The sequence below is a fragment of the Mycotypha africana genome (assembly GCF_025528875.1).
Source record: "Mycotypha africana strain NRRL 2978 chromosome Unknown BDF20scaffold_1, whole genome shotgun sequence".
NCBI classification, from domain to species: domain Eukaryota; kingdom Fungi; phylum Mucoromycota; class Mucoromycetes; order Mucorales; family Mycotyphaceae; genus Mycotypha; species Mycotypha africana.
In genome coordinates, this window is record NW_026515725.1 from 2,279,263 (window position 1) to 2,302,111 (window position 22,849).

General features: G+C 37.6%; 8 protein-coding genes across 8 annotated transcripts; 2 read left to right on the top strand and 6 right to left on the bottom strand.

The window, feature by feature from the left end:
- Positions 1-751: 751 nt before the first annotated feature.
- Positions 752-1,530, bottom strand: BDF20DRAFT_52867 (uncharacterized protein). The gene has a single exon (XM_053075672.1). The coding sequence runs from the start codon at positions 1,365-1,367 to the stop codon at positions 807-809; it is 561 nt and encodes a 186-aa protein (XP_052940867.1). The 5' UTR covers positions 1,368-1,530; the 3' UTR covers positions 752-806.
- Positions 1,531-1,710: 180 nt separating this feature from the next.
- BDF20DRAFT_810856 (uncharacterized protein) lies at positions 1,711-2,223 on the bottom strand (the record flags this gene model as incomplete). Its single annotated transcript, XM_053076628.1, has 3 exons — positions 1,711-1,809; positions 1,891-2,024; positions 2,118-2,223. 3 exons carry the CDS (start codon positions 2,221-2,223, stop codon positions 1,711-1,713), a joined length of 339 nt encoding a protein of 112 aa, XP_052940868.1.
- A 914-nt stretch (positions 2,224-3,137) lies between these two features.
- On the bottom strand, positions 3,138-4,151 carry BDF20DRAFT_845549 (peptidase M76). The gene is made up of 4 exons (XM_053079689.1): positions 3,975-4,151; positions 3,750-3,900; positions 3,490-3,679; positions 3,138-3,413 (listed from the first exon to the last, which is right to left on the bottom strand). The coding sequence occupies exons 1-4, from the start codon at positions 4,004-4,006 to the stop codon at positions 3,256-3,258; spliced, it is 531 nt and encodes a 176-aa protein (XP_052940869.1). The 5' UTR covers positions 4,007-4,151; the 3' UTR covers positions 3,138-3,255.
- A 6-nt stretch (positions 4,152-4,157) lies between these two features.
- Positions 4,158-6,875, top strand: BDF20DRAFT_845568 (TH1 protein). The gene is made up of 8 exons (XM_053079690.1): positions 4,158-4,355; positions 4,415-4,478; positions 4,566-4,933; positions 5,032-5,184; positions 5,270-5,524; positions 5,588-5,776; positions 5,875-6,213; positions 6,275-6,875. Exons 1-8 carry the CDS (start codon positions 4,353-4,355, stop codon positions 6,452-6,454), a joined length of 1,551 nt encoding a protein of 516 aa, XP_052940870.1. The 5' UTR covers positions 4,158-4,352; the 3' UTR covers positions 6,455-6,875.
- BDF20DRAFT_52908 (ribonucleotide reductase) lies at positions 6,717-9,927 on the bottom strand. Its single transcript, XM_053075673.1, has 7 exons — positions 9,849-9,927; positions 8,770-9,771; positions 8,477-8,680; positions 8,334-8,399; positions 8,052-8,262; positions 7,211-7,961; positions 6,717-7,128 (listed from the first exon to the last, which is right to left on the bottom strand). Exons 1-7 carry the CDS (start codon positions 9,865-9,867, stop codon positions 6,964-6,966), a joined length of 2,418 nt encoding a protein of 805 aa, XP_052940871.1. The 5' UTR covers positions 9,868-9,927; the 3' UTR covers positions 6,717-6,963.
- Positions 9,928-10,767: 840 nt separating this feature from the next.
- On the bottom strand, positions 10,768-11,333 carry BDF20DRAFT_811590 (uncharacterized protein; the record flags this gene model as incomplete). The annotated part of the gene is made up of 3 exons (XM_053076706.1): positions 10,768-10,820; positions 10,920-11,168; positions 11,258-11,333. 3 exons carry the CDS (start codon positions 11,331-11,333, stop codon positions 10,768-10,770), a joined length of 378 nt encoding a protein of 125 aa, XP_052940872.1.
- A 926-nt stretch (positions 11,334-12,259) lies between these two features.
- BDF20DRAFT_909372 (CCR4-Not complex component, Not1-domain-containing protein) lies at positions 12,260-18,688 on the bottom strand (the record flags this gene model as incomplete). Its single annotated transcript, XM_053083576.1, has 6 exons — positions 12,260-12,278; positions 12,356-13,260; positions 13,369-17,568; positions 17,633-17,830; positions 17,898-18,359; positions 18,431-18,688. The coding sequence occupies 6 exons, from the start codon at positions 18,686-18,688 to the stop codon at positions 12,260-12,262; spliced, it is 6,042 nt and encodes a 2,013-aa protein (XP_052940873.1).
- Positions 18,689-19,543: 855 nt separating this feature from the next.
- On the top strand, positions 19,544-22,014 carry BDF20DRAFT_904176 (uncharacterized protein; the record flags this gene model as incomplete). Its single annotated transcript, XM_053082995.1, has 8 exons — positions 19,544-19,702; positions 19,990-20,093; positions 20,383-20,458; positions 20,494-20,812; positions 20,876-21,239; positions 21,306-21,429; positions 21,574-21,723; positions 21,793-22,014. The coding sequence occupies 8 exons, from the start codon at positions 19,544-19,546 to the stop codon at positions 22,012-22,014; spliced, it is 1,518 nt and encodes a 505-aa protein (XP_052940874.1).
- Positions 22,015-22,849: the final 835 nt, after the last annotated feature.

The window sequence follows — 22,849 nt, forward strand, 5'->3', positions numbered from 1 at the left end:
GTTTAGCAGCTAATATGTTACTAGCTGTTATATATTAAAATGGTCAGTTGGCACTGCTATTCGGGTAAAAAATTCAGCTATGGATAAGACATATTAAAAACCTTCCAGGTCATATAAATTGTTAATAATTTGCTTCAACAAGGTAATACTACAATTAATCATACACACTTATACTCGAACTTGTGTGGTCATTGTATGTGGTAATCATACAGTGTGAATTACGCAAATCAATGAATTGTTCAAGGTAGAGAATCATTACAGATAAAAAAGACGTTGCATTTTACAAACTCTCCTTGTTACATTGGCAGCTGAAAAAGCAGCTGAGCAATTATGTTCTCTTGGGGATTCAAAATCTTTGCGTTTATCTAGTATGACAAATTCACATAAAATCTCGTTATCTTCCCTGAAAGAAAAACAGAATCAATATAAAGGAAAGGATGCAAAGACTAATGTTTATTGCGGGCCATTCAAAGGCCAGGTATTCATCAACTGGAAAGATTGGGAGGGCTGCTGTTGCTGTTGCTGTTGCTGTTGCTGTTGTGCAAGAAAAGGTTGTTCAGTGATGTAACCGTTGCTATTTATTGCCGGATAATGGTAGAAAGCATTCACATCTACATTATTGACGTGATTTGTAAAAAATGATGTGTTTGTCATTTGCGAAAAAGGATTTGAGGAGTTTCTTACAGATTGTTGCTGCTGCTGTTGTGAAAAGGATCCTTGAAAAGATATTTGTGGATTACCTGTAAACGCTGCAGGAAAGTAACATTCTTATCAGACTATCAAGTTTTTATATTATGTCAAGAAGTTCATGTGACAAAAGAGAACTTACTGCTATTGTTAATTGTCATGCATTCTTTCATACGATTTAAATTGAATGGGTCATCGAGTATATCAGTAGTTGATAGTTGCTGTTGCTGCTGTTGTAATCCTAATGGCTGTTGTACATTTGCAAAAGGATTGGTAGTATTATTATTGTAGGATACTGTGGTAGCAGCTGAAAACGAACTTGTATCGATCAAACTACTGTTAGTGCTATTCGTACTTGCATTCGGTAGCGAAAATAAATTGTTTTGTGCAAATTGCTTTTTAGGATGTTGGGGATTAGCATCTTTAGCTTCTTTTAAAATAGTGATAGCGATATCTATATTTCCTCCTCCACGGCGAAGCGCATCTATATTCGCATTTTCATCTGTAAAACCCATCTTGTACAGCTGAATGGCTTTCTGCTCATCAGACATAGTCTGCTGTTGTAACGAAAAGTTGAAATGTTGTGGTATAGAGCGTGATAGTATTTCTACGGTAGCTTCTAAATTACCCTGAGTCTGGATCAGAAGCTGTCGGTTCTTCTTTTCGTCTTTGAAGTCCATTTCATGTAATTGCTTTATTTTTGTTGTGAGTACATCGTTATTATCATTGATAGGAGGAACTGAAGATGTCCTTTTAGGAAGTGTTTGAAGTCTTGTGATAGGGTTAACGGTTGATGCATTTGGTGGTAACAGCTAAATATAAGAATTACTTAGAACGTCTTTTAATACTTGATCACAAGATTAAATTATGAATTAAATTTGTAACTTACAATTCTGTTGTCTGTCAAAAATGCACGCTTCTCCCATTTTGCCCGAATGTATTTTTCCATAGCACTATTTAGCATAAGCGAAAATCAGTTCGAAGCTTTTACATAGTATAATCCAAACTAATGCTCAGAAATAATTACTGCTCGTCGTCCGTAGCCAAAGGAAGTGGATGTTTGTCAGGGTTAGGATTAATCCTACTATTAACAACAATATTGCCTCCTGATTCACGCATCATCTACAATAAAATTGACATACTGTCACGAGTTGATACATATTCTTAATATACTGCAATGTTTGAAAAGAAATAGTTTTTTACTTCAATTTGAGCAGAGGACCATTGATCCATAGTAATAGACTTGACTTTTGATAAATGTGTTCCCAATTTACGGTGAATACCCGCACAGCGAATACAAAGAAAAATTCCCAATGAATACGACGCCCATCGAGGATCTGTTCGTTGATATGCGGCAGCCAATTAATCAGTTTTTCAGTGTTAATAATTTGTTGCCTGAATCGGTCAACATCTTTAACGAGCTATTTTACTTTTAGAATTGCAATCAGCACACCGATCGTTGCCAGGGTATTTAGCAAGATCGTTCAAGATTCGTTCATTTTTGACTTGGGTAGCTTTAGATTGTCTCTCGCTCATCTTGACGAAGAAGGTCGGAAGGTCAGAAAGGACAGCAGAGGTAATTTTGAATCTTTCAGGACGAAAAAACCGAGCTTACTGCACCTGAAATACATTATGTAAGCAATCTCAAAATTCATAAGTGTACTAGTTCCATTTGGGTGCACAAACAAGGATGCAGAATATGCTTTATTAATGATGCTGCTGATTTTTGTGCCATCAAGTTATCAAACTTTAAGACAATTTGGTGATACTACCTTATCAATGTGCACTTTTGAAACTGATCAATCTTATGGTCATTTTTGCAAATATTAAAAGAGAACCATCTATTAATGGCTACTCTTAAATATTTGATCAATGCTTAGATTTTAACTTCTGCCTTTCGTGTAATGCACAAGCCACTAGAGCTTGAAGTACAAGCGATATTTGTGTACGTAGCGAAAGGCGACTCTTCCAGAATCTTCAATTAACTTATGTGTTTAACCATTCATGCATATGGTAAGTGCTTCTGGTCTCTAGGTGTTTTGAGTTCTATTTTCGGGGATATCGTAGTGCTGGCTCAAATATTGTAATTAAGAAATTAAAATGTAAATACTTCAATATGTTTTTTATTAAGCTTGAAATACAGTTTATACGCTTTTTTTCTTTTACCAACAGGCAGAACCTTAAGACGACAATTTTCAACAGTCATGTATTATCACTAATCAGGTCTCTAACAGCAAAACCTAGCATTCTGCGCGCATTTGCTGAAAAAATGTTTTAAATTCAATATTACTTCTGACTATGAGACTGACAAAATACTAAACAATAATCGTTTGTCTGAATAAAGGCTGTCTCTTATCGTTAACTTTTTTGATATTGCAGATGTTTCGGTAAATTGTACCAAAAAAAAAAGAAAAAAAAAAAACCATGTCATATATTGAAATAAGTTGGCCGGCTAGACTTAGCACAACCTTATTCGTATACTGAAGGTTTCTAGATCAACATAATTTATTGGTAACGTTGTTCGCTTTTTGCAAAGCGATGCAAAACAAAACTTCCTGTACGCCAATACTATCGAAAAGGTGCCTCATCATTAACGCAATTACTGTAAACCTCTTTTACTATTTTTAACGTTCGCTCTAAACCACAGTGAATTTGAGTTGAGTTTATGGCGTCTTTTAAGATACATTCAGCCCTTTTTTTTTCAGGCGATATGAACGCACATTGACCTAACGGTTTAAGGGTTCAGGAAGATCAATGGCTTGATCGGGTAAAGTATAGTATATCATTCATTGGTTTCTTTACCTAGTGCACTAGCTCTTATCTCACCACAAGCTATCAAATGACAAATACTGTCGAATTGTCCTTTTCTTAATGAGTCGAAAGCATGTGTTAGCTCGTGTATAAGTGTCTGTTCGAGTTCCTTCTTGGAGCGAATATGGTCACAGCAGATAACAATTCTTTTATATGCACTATCATAATATCCCATGTGGGCCTAACTTACTCATTGTCAATGGAAAATTCAAATGAGACGATGGTTAAGACTAATCGGTGAAACTATATACCTCCTGCATCGTTCCCATACATGGTCGACAAGTGATGCCTCTTTTGAGTGCGTTCCTATTTAAAGTTTGAATTCCTTTGAGCAACATCTTGACTCTTGTGGAATTGTTCAGTATGCTCTCGAGCTCGTTGGTGCATCGCTGTTCGGTGAATCTTTAGAAAAAAAGTGAGTATACAAAAGGAGAAAGTGTTTCAATTGTATGCTGTTTCTAAGGATCCAACATTACGGAGCTGAAGGTGGTGGTTCATATAGTCGCATATCAGTATTTTTATTTTGCTCTTGAGAATAGAATTCTGTAAAACTTGAAAAAGAAATGGAAAGAGATTAGTATTTTTATTTGAGTTTTTTCTGCCCGGCTTATACGTGTCCATTGTTTTAAGCTCGTATTATGCTCATTGATCAGTTACCACTATTGTAAATTGCTAGGCTCTATCAGCCTAGGCACGCCAATTGTTTGCTCATTCGCATGAATTCAGTCACGAGTTTAGGTTTTTTTTTTTTGACTTTTGAAACAGTTCCTACGGCTGGAAAATAACAACGTCTTTCCCTATATTTTTTTAAGCGCTTCTCCTTTCTTGATTATTTTTGAAAGAATACAGTTGAAATGGTATTTGTGGCATTTGACATTAAGTTCTAGAAGAGGAGAGGATTTGACTTTTTACATAGGCTCATCATTTGAATTCAAAAAGTTTGATCGTCGATGAACTGCAGAAAACATTCTTGCAAAAAGGTACAAAATCGCTGCGTTACTAAAACGTAACAAAACCATAAATAACGCGCTTACACCTTTCTTACATAACGTCAACGGAACAAAAAGATTCTATTTTAGAGCCAAATATTTACAAGTTGGCCTTTGAAGGATACAGAAATAATGGCGGTTCGCCCATAGAAGCTATCAACATGCTCTCAGAATCTTATGTGGGCTATCCTTCTATGATCAACGTAACAGCCGAAGCAGTGAATATTAATGGATTGGATAGTTCCAATTGCTTAAAAGCAGCATTTGAGCGACTTTTGCTCAGCCGATTCGATCCACAACGTTGCGACAAAATGCTCATGCAAGATAGCGAACCATCAGCACTAGGATGGCTCGATCATTTGTTGGAGGATATTGATTGGAGAAAAAAGATATATGAGCTTATTGAGAAGTATCCTACCTGCGAGTTTCTCAACTATGCCATAATTGTAATGAGAAGAAGTATCAAATAACAGCTCGACAAATTCGCATGCAAGTAAGAAGTCAATATACTAATTATCCCATCTGCTTTTATGCTGTTAACTAGCGAATTGTTAATGCTGGTCATGATGCCGAAGTATCAAGATTGAAAACTTCTACGACATGCCTAAAAGTCTATAATTTGATTCTTGCGAACAGATTGTCAGATATTGTAGATAAAGACGACGTGGAATTTGAAGAAAAATTGCCAGAAGTAATTGTAAGTATGGGATTCTATGTAATAGAGTCTGTCCGATACTATTAGTATCTTTAACAACATATTCGCTACTGCCTTAAATTCTTAGCGCATCTGTTGTGAACGAGAGGATACGTATTTGTCAGCGATCATTCTACTTCGAAAACTTTATCATCAATATAATGCTACATCATTTATTCGTGTTCGTCAAGAATTGGAACGTGTCGCTAGAAAGCATGGTAATTTGCCTATGCTGGATGCAATGCATCTTTTAGTTGACGCGGATCCTTCATCTGTCGAAGTCAGAAAGCTCGTCAAAAGCATTTTAAGCTCTTCCATGATTGCATTAGGAGATCTTTCTGAAGTAAGAGTCAAAAATAGACTGGCCTAATTAGAAGACTTATACCAATAACGTTTATATCACTAGCTGCAACGATTGTACAGTTCTGCTAACCCACCATTAGCAGCTCATTTATGTGAATATGATTTTTTGATAAAGTTATTGGAAACAATCTATGCTCCAAAAGATGGAACGCCAGCAAGGGAAGATTTAGTCTATCCAATAATTCATATAATAGCTTATGCCACTACTATCAACGATACAAAACCACACGTTGTAGGTGTAGATTTTATGCTTTAGGGGTACTTTCACTTCGGTCTAACGATTGTCCGTTTTTTTTGTTTTTTTTTTTTTTTTTGTTTTTTTTTGTAAAGGGGCAACAAGATGTTGTAAACAAAGTCAAAACGCTTTTGGCAACATTACACGTAAAACTGACAGCTGCAACGAGGGCCGGCAGCATAACAGGTGCGGCTAAATGCATCATCGAAGCTATCAAACTCCCAATTGGAGCAATGGCGGTGCTTTTGTGGGCACAACATATGGCAACTAACACTTCGTATTTCGATACATATTACCGATCCCAGCAAACCCCGGATCTGTTGTTATTCTTGGACGAAATAGCTGAGCTTCATCCATTGCAGCAACCGTTTGTATTCAACATTGTCACAGAATGTATAAAGCATAAACCAGTTAATTTCGCTCCTGAAACTTGGGTATGATTGCTTTAATATGCTTTGTAGTATAGAAGCGAAGCTAACTTAATTATCGATGTAGTCGAATTTGCAAGCAATGTGGATTGACCGTTTATTGTTCTTACTTCGATCCCACTATTGCAAACCCGTCCTGAATTATTTCCAAAGCGCTGGCAGAGAGTTGGACAACAGTTTGGTGGTCCACTTTGTTCAAAGAGTAAGTGGTTTATTGGGCAGCCCTCCAACTTATAACTTCTATTAGACTGACAATTGTCCATTTAATAGGTTCTTGAAATGGTAAGACCTCCTTACCGCGCAGAGTTCATTGAAAGTATGGTAGCAATCATCGAGCCTCTCATTGATAATCGCGAGTCCACAAGACGCATCAGACAGTCCATAGTCGTTTTCTTCCAGTACTGCCTTAACGCAAATTCAAATTTAAGTGAATCCCTGTGCGAACGAATCACAAACATCATTATTAACTGCCAATGAACTTCTTATTAACACCAACAGGCTCTTTTATAAAATTATTCCCCCCATTCCCATCATTTAATTTTCATAAAAATTAGCAAGCATTGAGCTGAAAACGTAAAAGATTTATTGTTATGTTTGAAGGATAGAGTTTTCCTTATCTGGGCATAACAGAATAAAGAAGACTGGCATAGTAATGTAACAAGCAGATAAATACTGTTCGCCAAAAGCAGAAGGGTTTTATGGTCAACTCAATATCTTCCTTACGGATAATATTGAACAAAGAAAAAGCAGCTTAACTTAGCCGCTGCACATTAGGCAGGCGTCTTTGTTGTCTATTGAGCATTGAAGTTGAGCTATTTTTTTTTCAACATCTTCGATCTTCTTATCGTTACTGTGATCATTTTCATTTTTCACAGATTTGCCTACAGCCATTTCTTTTAGCGCTGATTGATCCACTGTAAACTACGAAAGGTATTCAAAGCGTCTGTTATAAACGTATTTCGAGGTACTGTTTTTACCCTGACAATAAGGATTTAAAATTTACCTGAATAGCGTTTGCAGCCGGTCTCGACCTTAAGTAATACATGCCAGTTTTTAAGCCTTTTTTCCAAGCGTAGAAGTGCATAGACGTTAGCTTGCCATAATTTGGTTCAGCAATAAACAAATTCATTGATTGCGACTGATCGATGAAAGCGCCTCTATCCGCTGCCATATCAATGATCGTTCGTTGGGAAATCTCCCACACAGTTTTATAAAGTTCTTTCAAATGATTTGGTATTTGAGGGATTTGCTGAATACTGCCACTGTGAGCAATCATCATGTTTTTTACATTATCATTCCATAGTCCTAATCTTACTAAATCTCTTAGAAGATGCTCGTTGACAACTTGGAATTCACCGCTTTGAACACGCCGCGTGTAAATATTGCTAGTATAGGGTTCAAAGCATTCATTGTTGCCGAGAATTTGACTAGTACTTGCAGTAGGCATTGGAGCGAGGAGCAAGGAATTACGTACGCCATATTGACGAATGTTATTACGAAGAGTGTTCCAATCAAGGCGATGGTCTGACCCATGGATGCCCCATAGATCATGTTGAAGTAAGCCTTGACTGATAGGCGATCCACTATAGCTTTCATAAGTTCCAAATTCTTGGGCAAGCTCACACGAAGCTTCTAGTGCGGCAAAATACATGCTCTCAAAAATATCCCTGTTTAACTGCCTAGCTTCGGCGGAATCAAATGGGTAGCCCATAAGAATAAAAGCATCCGCGAGCCCTTGTACGCCAAGGCCAATACTATATTATAAAATTAAAATTGTACAGTTTGTTGGTTACTGAGTGATACCTAAAGCTTAGTTTGAGTACAACTGATATAAAGAAACTCACGGACGATGACGTGTATTGCTAGCTCTTGCTTCTTCAACAGGATAATAGTTCACATCAATCACTTTATCAAGGTTGCGAGTGACTACTTTTGTTACTTGATGAAGTTTTATAAAATCGAACGTTCTCGTATTGATATCAACAAACTTTGGTAAGGCTAGTGATGCTAAGTTACAGACAGCGACTTCATCTGGGGATGTATACTCAATTATTTCTAAAATATTGTGCTTTGTATGCTGAGAACCATGTACGCTCATACATTACGTATAGACGGCTTCATCTTACCTGTACACAAATTTGAAGAGGTGATTGTACCGAGATTTTTCTGATTCGATTTGCTATTACATGCATCTGAGTGTACAATTCAATTAATTTTAAAGAAAAAAAAAAAAAAAGTAATCTGAGCGCTTTTTGGATGTGGTCCATACCTTTATATAGCATATAAGGCATGCCTGTTTCAATTTGAGCTTCAAGGATGGCAAACCAAAGCTTTTGTGCACTAACAATTCGTCTAGCTCTACCTTCGTTCTCATATTTGTTGTAAAGAGCTTCAAATTTCTCATTGTGAACTGTATCTAGGCCAGGTGCTTCATTGGGACAAAATAGTGACCAGTCCCCGTTGCTTTCCACACCTATAAATGTACAGTTTCAAATACGATAATCGCGCTAAAGTCAATTCTTCATTCGTTTCATAAACTCATTAATTGTCTTTCTCACTTACGTTGCATGAATAAGTCTGGAATCCATAAACCTAAGAATAAATCGCGAGCACGCATTTCTTCCGCGCCATGATTTTTTCTCAGCTCTAAGAAATCGAAGATATCGACATGCCAAGGCTCCATATACATGGCAAAGTTACCATTGCGTTTGCCACCTCCTTGAGTCACAAAACGAGCTGTGTCATTGAACACTCGTAACATAGGGACGACACCATTAGAAGTACCATTTGTTCCAGAAATATAAGATCCGGTGCCGCGAATCTTTTGAAAAGAGATACCAACACCACCAGCTGCCTTGGATATGCGAGCACATGTACTTAGTGTGTCGTAAATACCCTCAATGCTGTCCTCTCGCATCTGCACCAAAAAGCAACTTGATAACTGCGGCCGTGGAGTACCCGCGTTGAACAAGGTAGGAGTAGCATGAGTGAAATATTTCGACGACATCAAATGATAAGTTTCAAACGCGCGTTCCAGATTATTACCATGGATACCCAAGGCAACGCGCATGATCATGTATTGTGGCCTTTCAACTATTCTGCCGTCTATTTTCATAAGATAACTGCGTTCTAACGTCTTGAAACCGAAAAAGGTGTAATTGAAATCACGCTCATGCATAATGGTTCCATCAATTTGATCTGCGTTGGCCATGACAATTTTATACAGCTCTGTTGAAACTAAAGGGTTGGGCTGTTTAAGTTTCGGGTGAACATGATGATAAAGCTTGCTCACAACGGTACTGAACCTGTCATCTGTTTCTTTTTGTAGGTTAGATACAGCAATGCGAGCAGCTAGAATGGCAAAATCTGGATGGTGTGTTGTCATATAAGCTGCGGTTTCTGCTGCAAGATTGTCGAGTTCAGCAGTTGTTATGCCTTGATAAACTCCTGTTACTACTTTTTGAGAAATTTCGGCAGGAACGATAAACTTTTCGTTCAATCCGTAACATAGTTTGGCTATACGTGAAGTGATCTTATCAAACTGAACAGTCTCCTCTCTGCCGTCTTTTGTCCCAAAAAAGACAGAAACACTGTTAAGATATAGTACATTCAAAGTAAGGAAGATAATGACAAGCTCGTACCTCTCTTTATGACAAACATTGTATATTTAACTTGATAATTTGAAGTTCAATCGGATCAATAAGAAAAGAGCACTCAAGAGAAGAAGAAAAGAGGGAGTGAACGGGGACAGTTAAATTAAATCAATTTAAGGTCGCGAACAAGCAGAAAAAGTAAACAATCCAAGAAATGAACGCGACGCGATTCTGCTTTTGACGTCACAAAAAACAATTAGTAGTGGTACAAAGTATAGTTTAAGTCAATCAAGATAAAGAAAGGCTACGTTATATCATATACATGTGTGTCTTAGCAAAATGCATCCTACGAACTCCTGGAAGTGAATTATGAAACATTTCCTTTTCTGATTGTACCTGAATCAAATATTCGTTCACCAAACGGAAGCTTCAGACGAAAAACGATATGAGCAAAATTTTAACAATAACTACCAGTACGACATATAATACAAATACTCGGCAGTCTCAAACGTCGCAGGTTATGCGCTTGTAAGAGTTGCAAAATCTGCTTAATAATTCTTTGTACTGTATCTGTTAGTTAGATCTGCTCTTCTATTATGAATTTCAAAAAAGGAAAATTTCGTGTTTCATCTCGCGTACTGCGCTTTCTAAAAATAATTGAACATTAGCTGTATACGACCATATCATTGATAATGGAAATAAAGTATCGAATTAAACACTGGAAAGAAGAAGCCATTTATTATACTGTATCACACTTATGATGTACGTAGTATCTCATAATCGCACGAGCTCTACACTAAATTGGAGGGCTAATTACGACAAAAGAGTAGGCAAAATCTATCAAATGAACAAATTGATCAACGCAAAAGCTCGTTTCGTAGAAGATGTACAAATGTTAACTTAAAATTCTTAGTTTTTCATTCTGATACGACTATAGCAAACATTGGAGCCTTTGTAAATTCCTTGTTCAATAAATACGTCCTTTGACATATAACCAACAGTGATGTGTGGCCAGAATGACTGTAAGATACATAACAGTTTGTTTCAAAATCGAAAATCTACAATTGCCTCTATTATTCTTTTTACTTACTTCCGGATCAAATAGCGCTGTATTTCCACCTTTAGTAACATACAATTGGAAAATTTTTCTTCGAATTTCAACAAGATCGGATGACTCAGCAATAAGTTGATATACAACTTGTCGAAGGCCTCCAACTATAACATCTTCTTTTCCAAGACAGACCAACTTCACTTTGCTCGATTGAATATTAAGTTTCAATGCAATATGATTGATCTCTTCAATACTGATTCCGATAGTATCAAGGAGAGCGAACTCGGGTGGCGATATGACAGTTATATGTGCTTCACCTTTCAAAAGAAGGATTGCGAATGGTTAATCTTTTGTTGGCTATAATGTCTACTCTTAAACACACAGTGAAAGAACGGCATATACTTACCACGAGTGAGCAAAGGTACCTCTGTGGAGTTCACAGAATCGAAGATTGGTTTGACATACTGATAGTCAAAGTTCATGCCAAGCCAGGATGCCTTGCCTATTGATCGATGATACTTATGAAATTGCTGTCATTATCAGTGCAAATAATTAGCAAAGTATTACCAGCAATATGCTCCACGAAAGGCACTTTTTCCGTTGATAAAATCTTACGATTGATGTCGATAGGTTTCCCTAAGATAGAAGCTCAAACAATTTGTATTTTGAACAGAAATAATAGTGATAGAATAGCTTTGGTTGCTATCTGACACAGGATTTGGAATATATACCCTGATAAGGAACACCTAAAGGTGTTTTAAATATCTGTTGATATGTTTGCGGCGCAGCTATTGTAAGCCCACAATACACTATCAGCAATATAATTGCCAGTTTATAGCTCATTTTGAATAACTGTTCTTAGGGCGTTCAGTAAAAGCAAAAAGACAGGAGTGATAGAAACATGAGCTCGAGGTTGTTTTTTTTTTTCTGGTTTTATTTGAAATACAGAAGGTATGTCCGTGCTTTTTGTGACAAAGGCACTGTTGAACGGCCAATTGAAACACAATTTTTCCTCATTATTATTTTTGCTCCTCTCGAAGCTATGGCCTTAAAGATATATTAAATGTTAAGAATATACATATCAGGATTGTAGCACAAAAGAAAACATTGATCAAACATGCGCGTTGTTTCCTATTCAAAAGCTGGGCCATGTTCTAAAAGGGCAGCCGATGATTCGCCATGACTTGTTGTTTTTAGAGGTAAAATTTGATGATGGCAATACCAATCCTACCCTGCTCTTAAGTGACAAAAATATCTGGAGAGGAAACCAAGTATTTTATTTGCTTAACACAGTGGTGGTTGGTGATCTTGAGGTATTAGATGTACAAAGAGAATATAATGGTTAATACATGCAAATGGACTATAAGTACACTTTCTTTTTGGAATCTGTTTTCCGCCAAGGGGTCTTTTATATTTGACTAATGGACCTACAGTTTACACATTAGTTAGTATGCTGCTTTTCTAGCTAAAAGAATTGCTTTACAATTTTGGACCGTTAGTTTACCTGGATACACTTTCAAACAAGCGTTCAATATCGGTAGCACAACGAGTAAAAGAATGGTTCCAAAAACTATATCTCGGATTTTTGATCAATTCAATAAAGGTGATCAAAAGACCCCAAGGATGAGGACGATTGACTATCAAACGTTCTAACAGTATTCTTGTTATCTGCTCTTTTACAATATCCTTCTTGCTTTCCGCAAACAAATAGAGCACCACACAACTAAAATAATGTGTATGGCTATTAGGGTATCGTAGTTGGTTGGCAATGGCACTTAATAACAAATAACGTCCTTCCGAATCCAGTTCGCACAAAAGATATTGATAAATCTGTACAGGGGGTCCTTGACTAACAGGAATGCCATTTGTTACGCCTTTCAAACCAATATAGAATATCATAGCATTTATCAATGGTATATTGTACTCTCCATTGTTGACGTTCGTATTGTTCTTTTGAAGGAGACAGGTTCTTAATTGACTCACAAGAGTGGTAAAGCCTGCAGTATTACCATCCGAGGCTTTTTCAAAGTAGTCATCAATTTCTTTTTTCAAATCGTAATCATCTGTCTTCAGCGAAGCTGTGTAATCGGATAAAATAGTGGGTGAATGATTGATTTCAGGAAGAAGGTCAACTTTGAGATTGGGTGTAAAAGGATCAGGAAGGCGCATATTTCTCGGGAAGGCACTCAGCACAAGATTACGCATCTGTACGCAAGATATGGGTATCACATCGCAGAGACTATAATGGTAGTCACAAAGGAATTCAGGGAAATCATGCAACAGAACAAGTAGTACCCTCAAAGTACCACGATAAATGGCATGTGCTGTGTTGGAAAGACTCTTTTGATTCAAATAGGGCTGTTGGAAACTGAACAAGCTGATGCATAAATAATGGAAGGCCGGCCATCCCTACATTTCAAACAAATCATATATATGGAAAGAGACACAAGTGAGAAAGAAGGAATAATTGTTGAGTTTACCGTCAATACCGAGCTTTCTTTAAAATTCAATTCTTACCTGCTGATTTTCAGACAGCAATAATTTAGGCATGAATAATCTATGGAGTATCAATTGTACCCAGCCAAATGTAAATCCAGGGTATTGTTCAGGTCGAAGTGTGTATAATGCACTACTGATGATTATGAGGATAGAGATATAGTCAGACTGTAATTGTTGCTCTACGGCATGAAGATCACTGAAAAGACTAGCAAATAATCGTAAGAAGGGACGCTGATCAAATCGCTCCGATAATTGTTCATGGTGCTTAGATAAAACCAACACTATAATAGCCACTATTCTTTCAAAGAAACTATGTCGAGCAAGACTAATCGTATCAGTTGCTTGATCATCATCGACTACTGGAGGACGCTGCAATGTCAATAAGTTTACTACCAACTTGGTGAAGGCATCAATGGGCTGATAAGCAATCAGAGCTGTTTCGGCAGATAACTGCAGGTGGTTAAGTGAGTAATTTATGCTTTCTTCAATACATACACGATAAAACATACACGACAGACTGGTTGATTTGAAAATACTCTGTTGAGATAATTGCGTAGTAAAAGCATTTAGCACTTTTTCTGTAGCTGTAGGGTATATTCTAACCCATTCTGAAAATAAGATCCGCATATGCTCACGAACAGTGCTGTCATCATCGTTGGAATTAAGCGTACCAGGTGTCAGTTGTTGTAGTACCGGTAAATTTTGCTGAGCATTGACTGGTGTGTTTGTCATCATAGCTGACCTTCCGATATCATCCATCAATAGTAACACGCTGTCAGGTACATTTCCTCGTAGCCGGTTGAGAGCCTCTAATGAAGCCCTAAAATCGTACCGAGTACGTACAGGAGGCATTGAGCCAAAGAGGCAAGCACGAATCAAACGGGCCGCAAAATCAATTGCAGTTAAACGACCAGCATCAATCATTAAAGCAAGCTCTTGATCGTGTTCAGGAAGATTGATAAGGTTGCTTTTGATTAAGGCAATGGTCACAGCAACATTATATTTGCGTTCATCATTGGCACGACTCAGCCAAGGAGTGACAAGAGCGCCTATTTCAGGACAGGTATTGCATATATTCTCTAACAAATAGACATACACTTCTTGGCTAATGGTCGTACCACTCTTGTAAAGTAGTTGAATAACCCTTTGAGCAAATCCTTTGGCAAGTTCGACTTTCTCAGGACTGGCTATAATCAACATAGGTATTTGGCGAATAATATTGAAGATACTATGATTCATTGGAACAACCGCGAGACTTGATACGTTAATAACATTCAGAATATTTTCTAATTCGGTAATGTATTGAGCAAATCTTTCTAATAACTGTTGAGCTGTGACCGCGGCGTCGAATGATTGCTGCTGTGCTATATCATAACTCTGCTCAGCAAATTGATCATTAAAGTTGCCATAACCGTTTGATTGTTGGCTATTATTGTACTCCATTCCAGGCGTTCTGTTAAACCGTTGTTGTTGTGAGCGATGAGTAGGTGATAACTGTTGCTGCTGTTGTTCAAACATATGACCCACAGATGAAGCAGCAGAAGATGAGCTTCCACGAGCAATCCTATTGAAATCCTCATATATGCGAATTTGACTTGGCTGCAAACCAAGCGGACTGGGACGTAATGGCTCAGGTAAAGTAGTAGGATAAGAGGACGTAGACAAGACATTCATATCATAATAAGGTTGTAGTACGCCACGTTTTTGTTGTTGTTCTCTATGCCTTCTACGATTGGAATAGGCAACCATAAGAGCATCGTCGACTTTTATGGATACTCTATCTACAGTCACCTTTTCAATAGTAGCAGTACCTAGCTCTAAATTATCCGCAATCAATATCAAACTGATTTGTTCTGCCACAGCATCAGTAATACCATGAGCTGTGAAAATAGAAACTAAATGGTGAAGCATACTAGAATGCAAATGTTCTTGGCAGTAAACCATGGCTAATCTGCCTGCTAATGACTGGGCCATTGTTTGTGCGGCTCTTCTAAGTTTAAGCTCATCGCCTTCCATGCAAAAATCTTTGGTGACCAGTTCACGAGTAGAAACGGTAGCTATACCCACGGCACGTTTAACAGTAGGCCCCACTATTTCTTGGATGGCTTGCGTTATGCCCGCAATTGCCCAACGTTTGAACTGAGGCTCGGCTGCTATATACAACGCAAGCTGAGGGTCGAATATGATATGGTTAGCTATGCTAAGCGTATTGATAGCTTCAATAGCTCTATCCTCTGTTGTCAAGGTCGGTGATGACAAATTGTTAAGTGGAAGTCTATTTGGAATAGCAGCAGCGGCAGCAACAGTAGGGTTAGCGACAGCCGACATAGGCATAGCAAAGGGTGAACCAGCAAAGGGTATAGTACTAGGAACAGTATCACCATGTTTGGCCACGACAGCTGTGGTTAACGATGGTTGTCGACGCTGCTTATCCCTAAGTTTTCTGTTTTCAAGCACTGTCGTGGGCTCTATAGAAGTTAACTCAATCGACAGTGTTTTGCAGAGGACTTCAATTTCAAATTTGAGATTAAGCCTAAGGTTTGCATGTTCGTAGAGTTCAACCAGCAATTTAAGTATAGCCATGACCCATGGGTTAGGAGGGATAAATACGGTATTCTTCGAGCCTTGCTCCAATACTTTACAAACAAAGGGAATCACAACAATCAATTTGTTACTATCAAATCCTTCCAGTAGCAGATCCTTAAACGAGATATATTTCTGCTTAATTGGATAATTTCGCGCTATAGTCAAGCCGCCTAACCAACTACCCAAGTTTTTCAACAAAGTCCGTTCATTGGAAGATGATACAGTATTTTCAGAGTTCAAGAGAAGCTTGATATTGGCAATGGTCTCGCGCAATACGTGCTGATAAAGTAAACGGTTGTCGATTGATTTCAATAACAATAAATACAATTCATGATAGTTTGGTTCGATACTAGTTCTTTTAACAACGAGGTACTTGCTGAACCATTGATAGGCAGATTCTTTCAGATTCTTTTTCAACTCCTCGGATTTTTTCTCCAGGTTGTTCAGGGCGACATTGTTAATGATGAACAAAATTTTATCCTGCGTACTTTCAACTGGATTCTGGTAAACAATTGGGGTATTTTCGTCCTCACTTGACTTTTCTACTATTTCAGGAACATGTATGGCAGTAAAAGTTGGTTTGCTCAAGAAAGTAGTAGCTTCTTTCGTTTCTTCAATGTTTGCGCTAATAAATGGTGATTCGTCGGTAGAGTATTCATTCTTTTGCTGTATTTGTTGAGACTGCTGAGCTTTCGCTGCTTGAATAGCTTGTAAAGCGACCTGTACTAATTCAGGGTTCGTTTGCTGAAGCTGCGGAACCTGCACAAGATGAGCACAAAATAGTGGCCACTCTATTAACCTCGACTGACATTGAGTCAAAGCCTGCACACCGAAATTATACAGTTTCGTACCTGATGCATTGCTAGATACTGCATCCAAAATGCATTGTAATGCTACGCCCAAATAAGTGTTCGATAACAGCTGGTTTTGCAGAATTTGACCGAATAAAACGCTGGTAAGAGTAAGTTCTTTTTCCGGGTATTTGGGAAAAAATGTATATTCATCAATTAAATTGTGGATCATGCAAGCATAAAGTTCTTGCTCCCGTGGATCGTTCGATATATTGAATTTTCGTAGTCGATCTATCATGTCGGTAATGGTTATCTCACCGCTGTAAATACGTTCGTAGTAGGAATTGGCTTCGTTTTCAATTTCTTGCCTAAAGGTCATATTCGCTCCTCCTGTAGTTGTTGACGTTATTGAAGAAGGGGATGATGTCGAGGTAATCGTGTTCGCAGTTACCTTCTCCAAGGTCAGTTGCTTTTGTTGGTCTGCTGGTGTACCGCTTGGGGTCTTGGCATTTTTTGCAAAGATTGAGTATTTTGTATGCAATTCATTTAGGAACTCCTGCTGGTTCCTACTAACTTTATCCATTAGAACTTTTATAAATACATTAATGGCATCCAATGAAAGTGGCATAGTGGTGGGATTACAGTTGGTTTCTTGCCGAGTTGATTCTGCTCGTAACTTAATGACGAGAAAGTTTAGACAAGCTTGAATGAATTTATGTCCATATTCTTTGATTTTATCCAATAACCATTTCTCAAGGTTTAAGTATTCGCGTCTTGTTGCCAAAGCTGCCAGGTCGATTGTAAATGTGAAGGATTTCGCGTCAAGAATTGTGGGAAGAATCTACTCCAAAGAAAGATATAAGTAATTCAAACATTCTAACTTATCTTTGCTTTAAGAGTTTTACCTTCAGTTCGTGCACAAATGCTAAAACGCATGTGAGAGAGGTAGGATCTTTATTGTACAGCTCTATCATTTTTTTGATGAAGAGTTCAGGTTTAACTTTCCAGAATTTCGTCATCACAAGGACACTATTTGCATTTCCCTCCAGATAAAACGCTATTAATCGATTCAATACATTTTGTTGAACATCGTTTGTGATGGGCTTTACGTTATGTTTAGTACATCTTTCCATATCTGAATTTGACCTTGTATAATTCGCTTATACTTACATTAATTTGAGCTACACCTAACAATAACAATTCAGGTGCCTTCTTAATCAATACCTTATCTATTAGACTTTTCACGTCATCTTTGATACCAGCATTTGCCAGTCTGAATATACGTTCAATAAGGTCAAGAGAGTTAAGTTGAGCATGAAGAAGTTGCGAGGCAGTTGAACGGACATGCACACTTGATTGAGCAAAATCTTCTATTTGAATAACCGTTCTGCTTGAACATTTGACAGTATCAATTAATTCAGTAGGTGCTATGGCTATCTGATAAAGTGCTGTCAATTGACCTTTTACATTTTCCCACTGTTTTTCAAAGAAAACATTAGCAGGAAAAGTCATATCATGTTTGGGACATGCTTTCCAAGCTCGAACAAGGATTCTAAGCCCATTTTCATCAAATAAGAAGAAATGAGGAAAGTCTAGCTCTCTAAATACTTGAAGCCAATCTATGTTAGGGGCCTGAAAAGGTTGTGTAAGCAATAAGACGTAGACGAACAGTTTCTGCAAAGCATATGTAATGTTTATCGTACCTTTTCTTGAACAACTGTGACAAAATTTTCTACATTCCAAGTTGCTGCTTCAGCTGTGTCTGCTGTAGGGCCAACGCCTGTCATGTTAACATAAGATCGAGCCATGCAGCCCAGCACTTCTGCAATGTCTCGTTCTTCAATGGCGTTGACGGCAAGCAATTCTCTTACTGAATCTACTGAACTACATCCTTCATAACCAGTTTCTAATATTAATTTGAGAATTTTGCTTTCTGACTCTTCATTTTTTTGTTCTGACATAGCTTTTATATAATAATGAGAAAAAATGTAAGAAGCGGGTACAAGTGTTCAATTTTAAAGCTTACCTTTCGATTGAAATTAAACTTGGTGTTCCTTTTTTCTCTAAAACTTCTTTTTCTGGTCTCCCTTTTCTTGATTTTTACGCTTTATTTTATAGACTGTAGTTTGTTGGAAGAAAAAAAAAAAAAGCTACTAAATATGACTGAAAGAAAGAAAAAAGGAGATGAAAGGGGACCGTAAGGACGCTGGTCTGAGTAAATAGAAATGGTTCTCCTCTATCTCTTGCTTTTGATCAAAACCGCGTCGTCCGTGACTATCGTCCTAACACCTCCCTTATAAATGACACTGGACCTTAAATGTAAAGGCATTGCTATGATCATTGATTTCCTGAATAGCTGGTTATTTGGTATCAGGGCATTGGGTGCTTATGTGAAAGGATTTACATCTGCTTTTCCACCCTATAGAATGAATGCACTTTCTCTCATGGCTATGTGATCAGGAATTTTATTCCTATGCACATGTCAGAAATAAGGAAATGCCTAATAGACAAAGAGAGAATGTAATCAATGATATCAGAAAATCTTGGAAGGTTCGTTATAATACATTGTTGTACGCTTTTTCTTTTGGTTTTTTCGTTTTTTAATTTTATCTCCGGGCTTTTTCTTTTCTTCTTTTCCTTTTACAAAAGCTGTGTGCGACACTTTTCGATCCCAAGCCTTTCTTTCACTTCTGTATAACTGTTGATATAACTGAGTTATCATTGCAATAAAAAATAGCATGTTGCAAGAAGAAGATGATCCGCTTGGAAGTTCCATGTTTGATATAAGCACTTCAAATTCAATATTGGGAAACCCTATGACAACCTCTGTGTTTTCTTCTGCTGATTATGATGAAGATCCTTGGGGATCAGCATCCATGAATGGAACGAGTAGTGCGTATACAATACCTCAGTCATACCCAACCCACTTAAACAATGCTGCTCAGGCAAACGGCTCACAACTTAATTCCGCAACTGTATTAAGTAAATTTATCTAGTATGAAATAGACGTTGGAAACTTATAATAACTCACTACTATTATTCAATAGCTGGGATTCGTTTACCAGAACTTTATGAAGCGCTATTTTCTCAATATCAGCGATCTGGCAGAGTCTCACTGACAGTTCTCAATAACATACTATCTAAAGCGGATATTTCAGCCTCGCAAATTGAAAGAGTATGATTCTTATGCAATTGATACCAAGAACTGAATTTCTGACGTTTTATTTCTGTGTGTTTTTTGTAAACAACTACTGCTTTTTAGATTATGCAAATCGTGGTTCCGAACGGCGCTTCTTATGTAACTCAGTCTGAATTTAACACAGCAATCGCATTAGTTGGATGTGCACAGAATAAAATAGGTGGGTAGTCAGTCTTTGCGAAACCAATGCAGTTTCGATAGTCAACTTACAGTTTCCGAAATAGATATCTCGCTTGAAAGTCTATACCATCATAGAGATTGTAAGTGAGAATTATTGAAGAAGCTAGCAATTATAAAGCAAAATAGCTAACGCTCATTCGTCAAGATTTACCTGAAGTAAGTATCCAACCTCTCAACGATCATTTTTATGAACAGAATTATCATACGAATTCAGTACTTGAATCATTCAAATCACCTTTAAAGCATGCCAATAACAATAACTCCATTGCTCCCGAGCCCACAAATAAAAATGATTACCATCACCAGTCATCATCATCAACTACCGCAACAACAACTATTAGCAATCATAAAAGTTATCCAGCCACAAAATCAATACCCAAAGAAGAGTCAATGTCATCGATTACCTCAATTTATGAGGATTCAACAACTGCAGCTGCTACTCCTCGTCAAAAATTGTCTTTGAATAACAATCCCGCATTTATTAACACACAACAATGGTTCCAGAATCTCGAGGAGGTCGCTGTCACCGTAGCTCCGGAAAGAGAGGGGTTCATATTTAAGCATGTCAATTATATTGTCACGAATGAAAAAAGATCATCGATTGTATTGAGAAGATACAGCGATTTCTGGTGGTTACTGGAAGTTCTGCTCAAACGATATCCCTTCCGGGCTATACCGAATTTACCGCCGAAAAAGCTGGGAGGAAGTAAAGTTGCTGTAGCAAAAGTATATGAGTAGTATAAGATATTTATTGTTTAATTGTTATTAGGAGATGATGCTTTTTTAGAAAAGAGAAGAAAAGGTCTATCTAGGTTTATAAATGCTATTATCCGCCACCCTGTATTAAAGCAAGATGATGTCGTGGCGAAATTCTTAACGGAACCCTCAGAATTGGCAGCTTGGCGGAAGCAGAATCCCCCAAGTTTGGATGAGGAATTTAAAAGAAATACGCAACCTATTAGGGAGTTGGATGATATGACACCACTCAATGTAGAAGAGCAGCTCCAGCAGGCGAAAAAGAGAATAAGCGCGGGCATCAAGCATTATGTAAACCTATGCAATATAATGGAAAGGATGATTCGTCGAATGCACGGCCAAGCGAGCGACTTTTCAAGATTTTCAATTGCGTTAAAGTAAGTACAAAAGATTTTAAATCTCTTCTGTGGGAAAAGACAAATTTGCTAAGCCCCACCTGACAGCTCATTAGCCGAAGCTGAACTAAGGTATCATGCAGGCGAATGTAGAAATTGCCAACGTGTAGTGAGAGGATATGAAACAGTAGCCAAGCACATGCAAGTTGAAAGCAATATATTAGAAGAGAATGTAGGAAACGCAACTGATGATATCTTAGAGAATCTGAAAAGAGTTCGTGATCTATTGGTCGCTTATAGGGTAAGGAGTGAACCAAATTCCTGAATAATGGTTATTGTCGCTAACCTGCCATTTCTTGAATCGTCACAAACGCAGGATTTGGACGAAAGAAGGACAAGATTGTCTGTCAATCAATCCGATACTATTTCCAAACGTGTGTCTGCTAATCGCGCTAAGGTTAATCAGAATAAAGGTGTACCAGGCATGGAAGCAGAGGTTGAGAAGTTAGAAGAAGCTATACGAGCAGTAAGTAACGGCCGCTTTTTTTTAATGACGTTTCAAGAGTCGACATGCTTATATCGAGATTTTATTTAGGATGAACTGGAGATTTCTTTGCAGCAAGACCATGAAACTTTTACCAAATTTTGCATGTGGTCAGAGTTGATATATGTGCATAAACAACAGGCGTTCGTGTCATCTTTATACCAAAGTTTTGTAAAAGAGACTATTCGCTTCTCTAATTTAAGAGCGGGTAACTGGCAAAGTCTTGAAGAACCAGCATTCGAAATGCCCACTGATGTTGATCTTTTCGAATAATAACTTGAAAGCTTTCTTAAATGTACACAAATATATCAAAGATTGCTTAATGTAAATGTATTGATATGATACGTTATGAAAACGTTTTTTTTAAAAGTGTATTGGTGATATGTATATATTAATTAAAACTGTATGAAGGAGACAAATTGTAGCTATTGGGTTCCATCTTTAAATATAATTCCATCGATATCGGATTAAGCACGTTGTAGCTTTTTATCCTTCTTATGAAAGGATAATCTTTTTAGAAAATTCATCGCACTTGATGAGGATGACTTAGAAGATTGTGAGAGCCTCGAAGAATCCCTACTCATCACCACGAATGTTGATTTGCTGCTGTTTGTTGTGTTAAAACTTGTGTCACTACTTGAATTATAATGTGGGAAATGATGATGACCTAGACTCTCGGATGGAGACCTTGGTTTATGCATTGCCTCATGAACCCAATTAATGGTGCTGCTACTATCGGATATAATGGATGAATAAGCTGTTCGTTTGCCTTTGTTCTCTGTAGGCATAACATCAAGGTATTTTGAATCATTAGGTGAAGAGTGAGGAGGTGAGTGTCGGTATTTATATTGTTGACGAGTAATACTAATATTGTCGTCTTCAGGAAAGAAGCCTTCTGCGCTATTAGCGGAAGGTGATGGAATTGAGGAAGACTCTCTTACTGCTGGTACGGAAGAATCATAATGATGCGCTTGCGGTGGTGGGTTTGTTAATGGTAAACTGCGAATTGATGGATTGTAGGATATCGTAGATAGGGACGAAGAGCCTCTTCTTCTACCAGATGCGTGTCTAAAAAACTGCGCCATCTTTTTTGGGAATGTTTTCCGTT

Excerpts from the sequence above, each read along its gene's own strand:
- BDF20DRAFT_52867 (XM_053075672.1), bottom strand. The coding sequence starts at position 1,367 with ATGGACTTCAAAGACGAAAAGAAGAACCGACAGCTTCTGATCCAGACT.
- BDF20DRAFT_845549 (XM_053079689.1), bottom strand. The coding sequence starts at position 4,006 with ATGCGACTATATGAACCACCACCTTCAGCTCC. Across the intron at positions 3,901-3,974 it reads GAACCACCACCTTCAGCTCC|ATTCACCGAACAGCGATGCA; the intron begins GTAATGTTGGAT and ends TTTTTTCTAAAG. Across the intron at positions 3,680-3,749 it reads GTATGGGAACGATGCAGGAG|GCCCACATGGGATATTATGA; the intron begins GTATATAGTTTC and ends TGAGTAAGTTAG.
- BDF20DRAFT_845568 (XM_053079690.1), top strand. Across the intron at positions 4,479-4,565 it reads GAAAACATTCTTGCAAAAAG|ATTCTATTTTAGAGCCAAAT; the intron begins GTACAAAATCGC and ends CGGAACAAAAAG. Across the intron at positions 5,185-5,269 it reads AAAAATTGCCAGAAGTAATT|CGCATCTGTTGTGAACGAGA; the intron begins GTAAGTATGGGA and ends TTAAATTCTTAG.
- BDF20DRAFT_52908 (XM_053075673.1), bottom strand. Across the intron at positions 8,681-8,769 it reads TCCAGACTTATTCATGCAAC|GTGTGGAAAGCAACGGGGAC; the intron begins GTAAGTGAGAAA and ends GTACATTTATAG. Across the intron at positions 7,962-8,051 it reads AGCAATACACGTCATCGTCC|TATTGGCCTTGGCGTACAAG; the intron begins GTGAGTTTCTTT and ends TTTATAATATAG.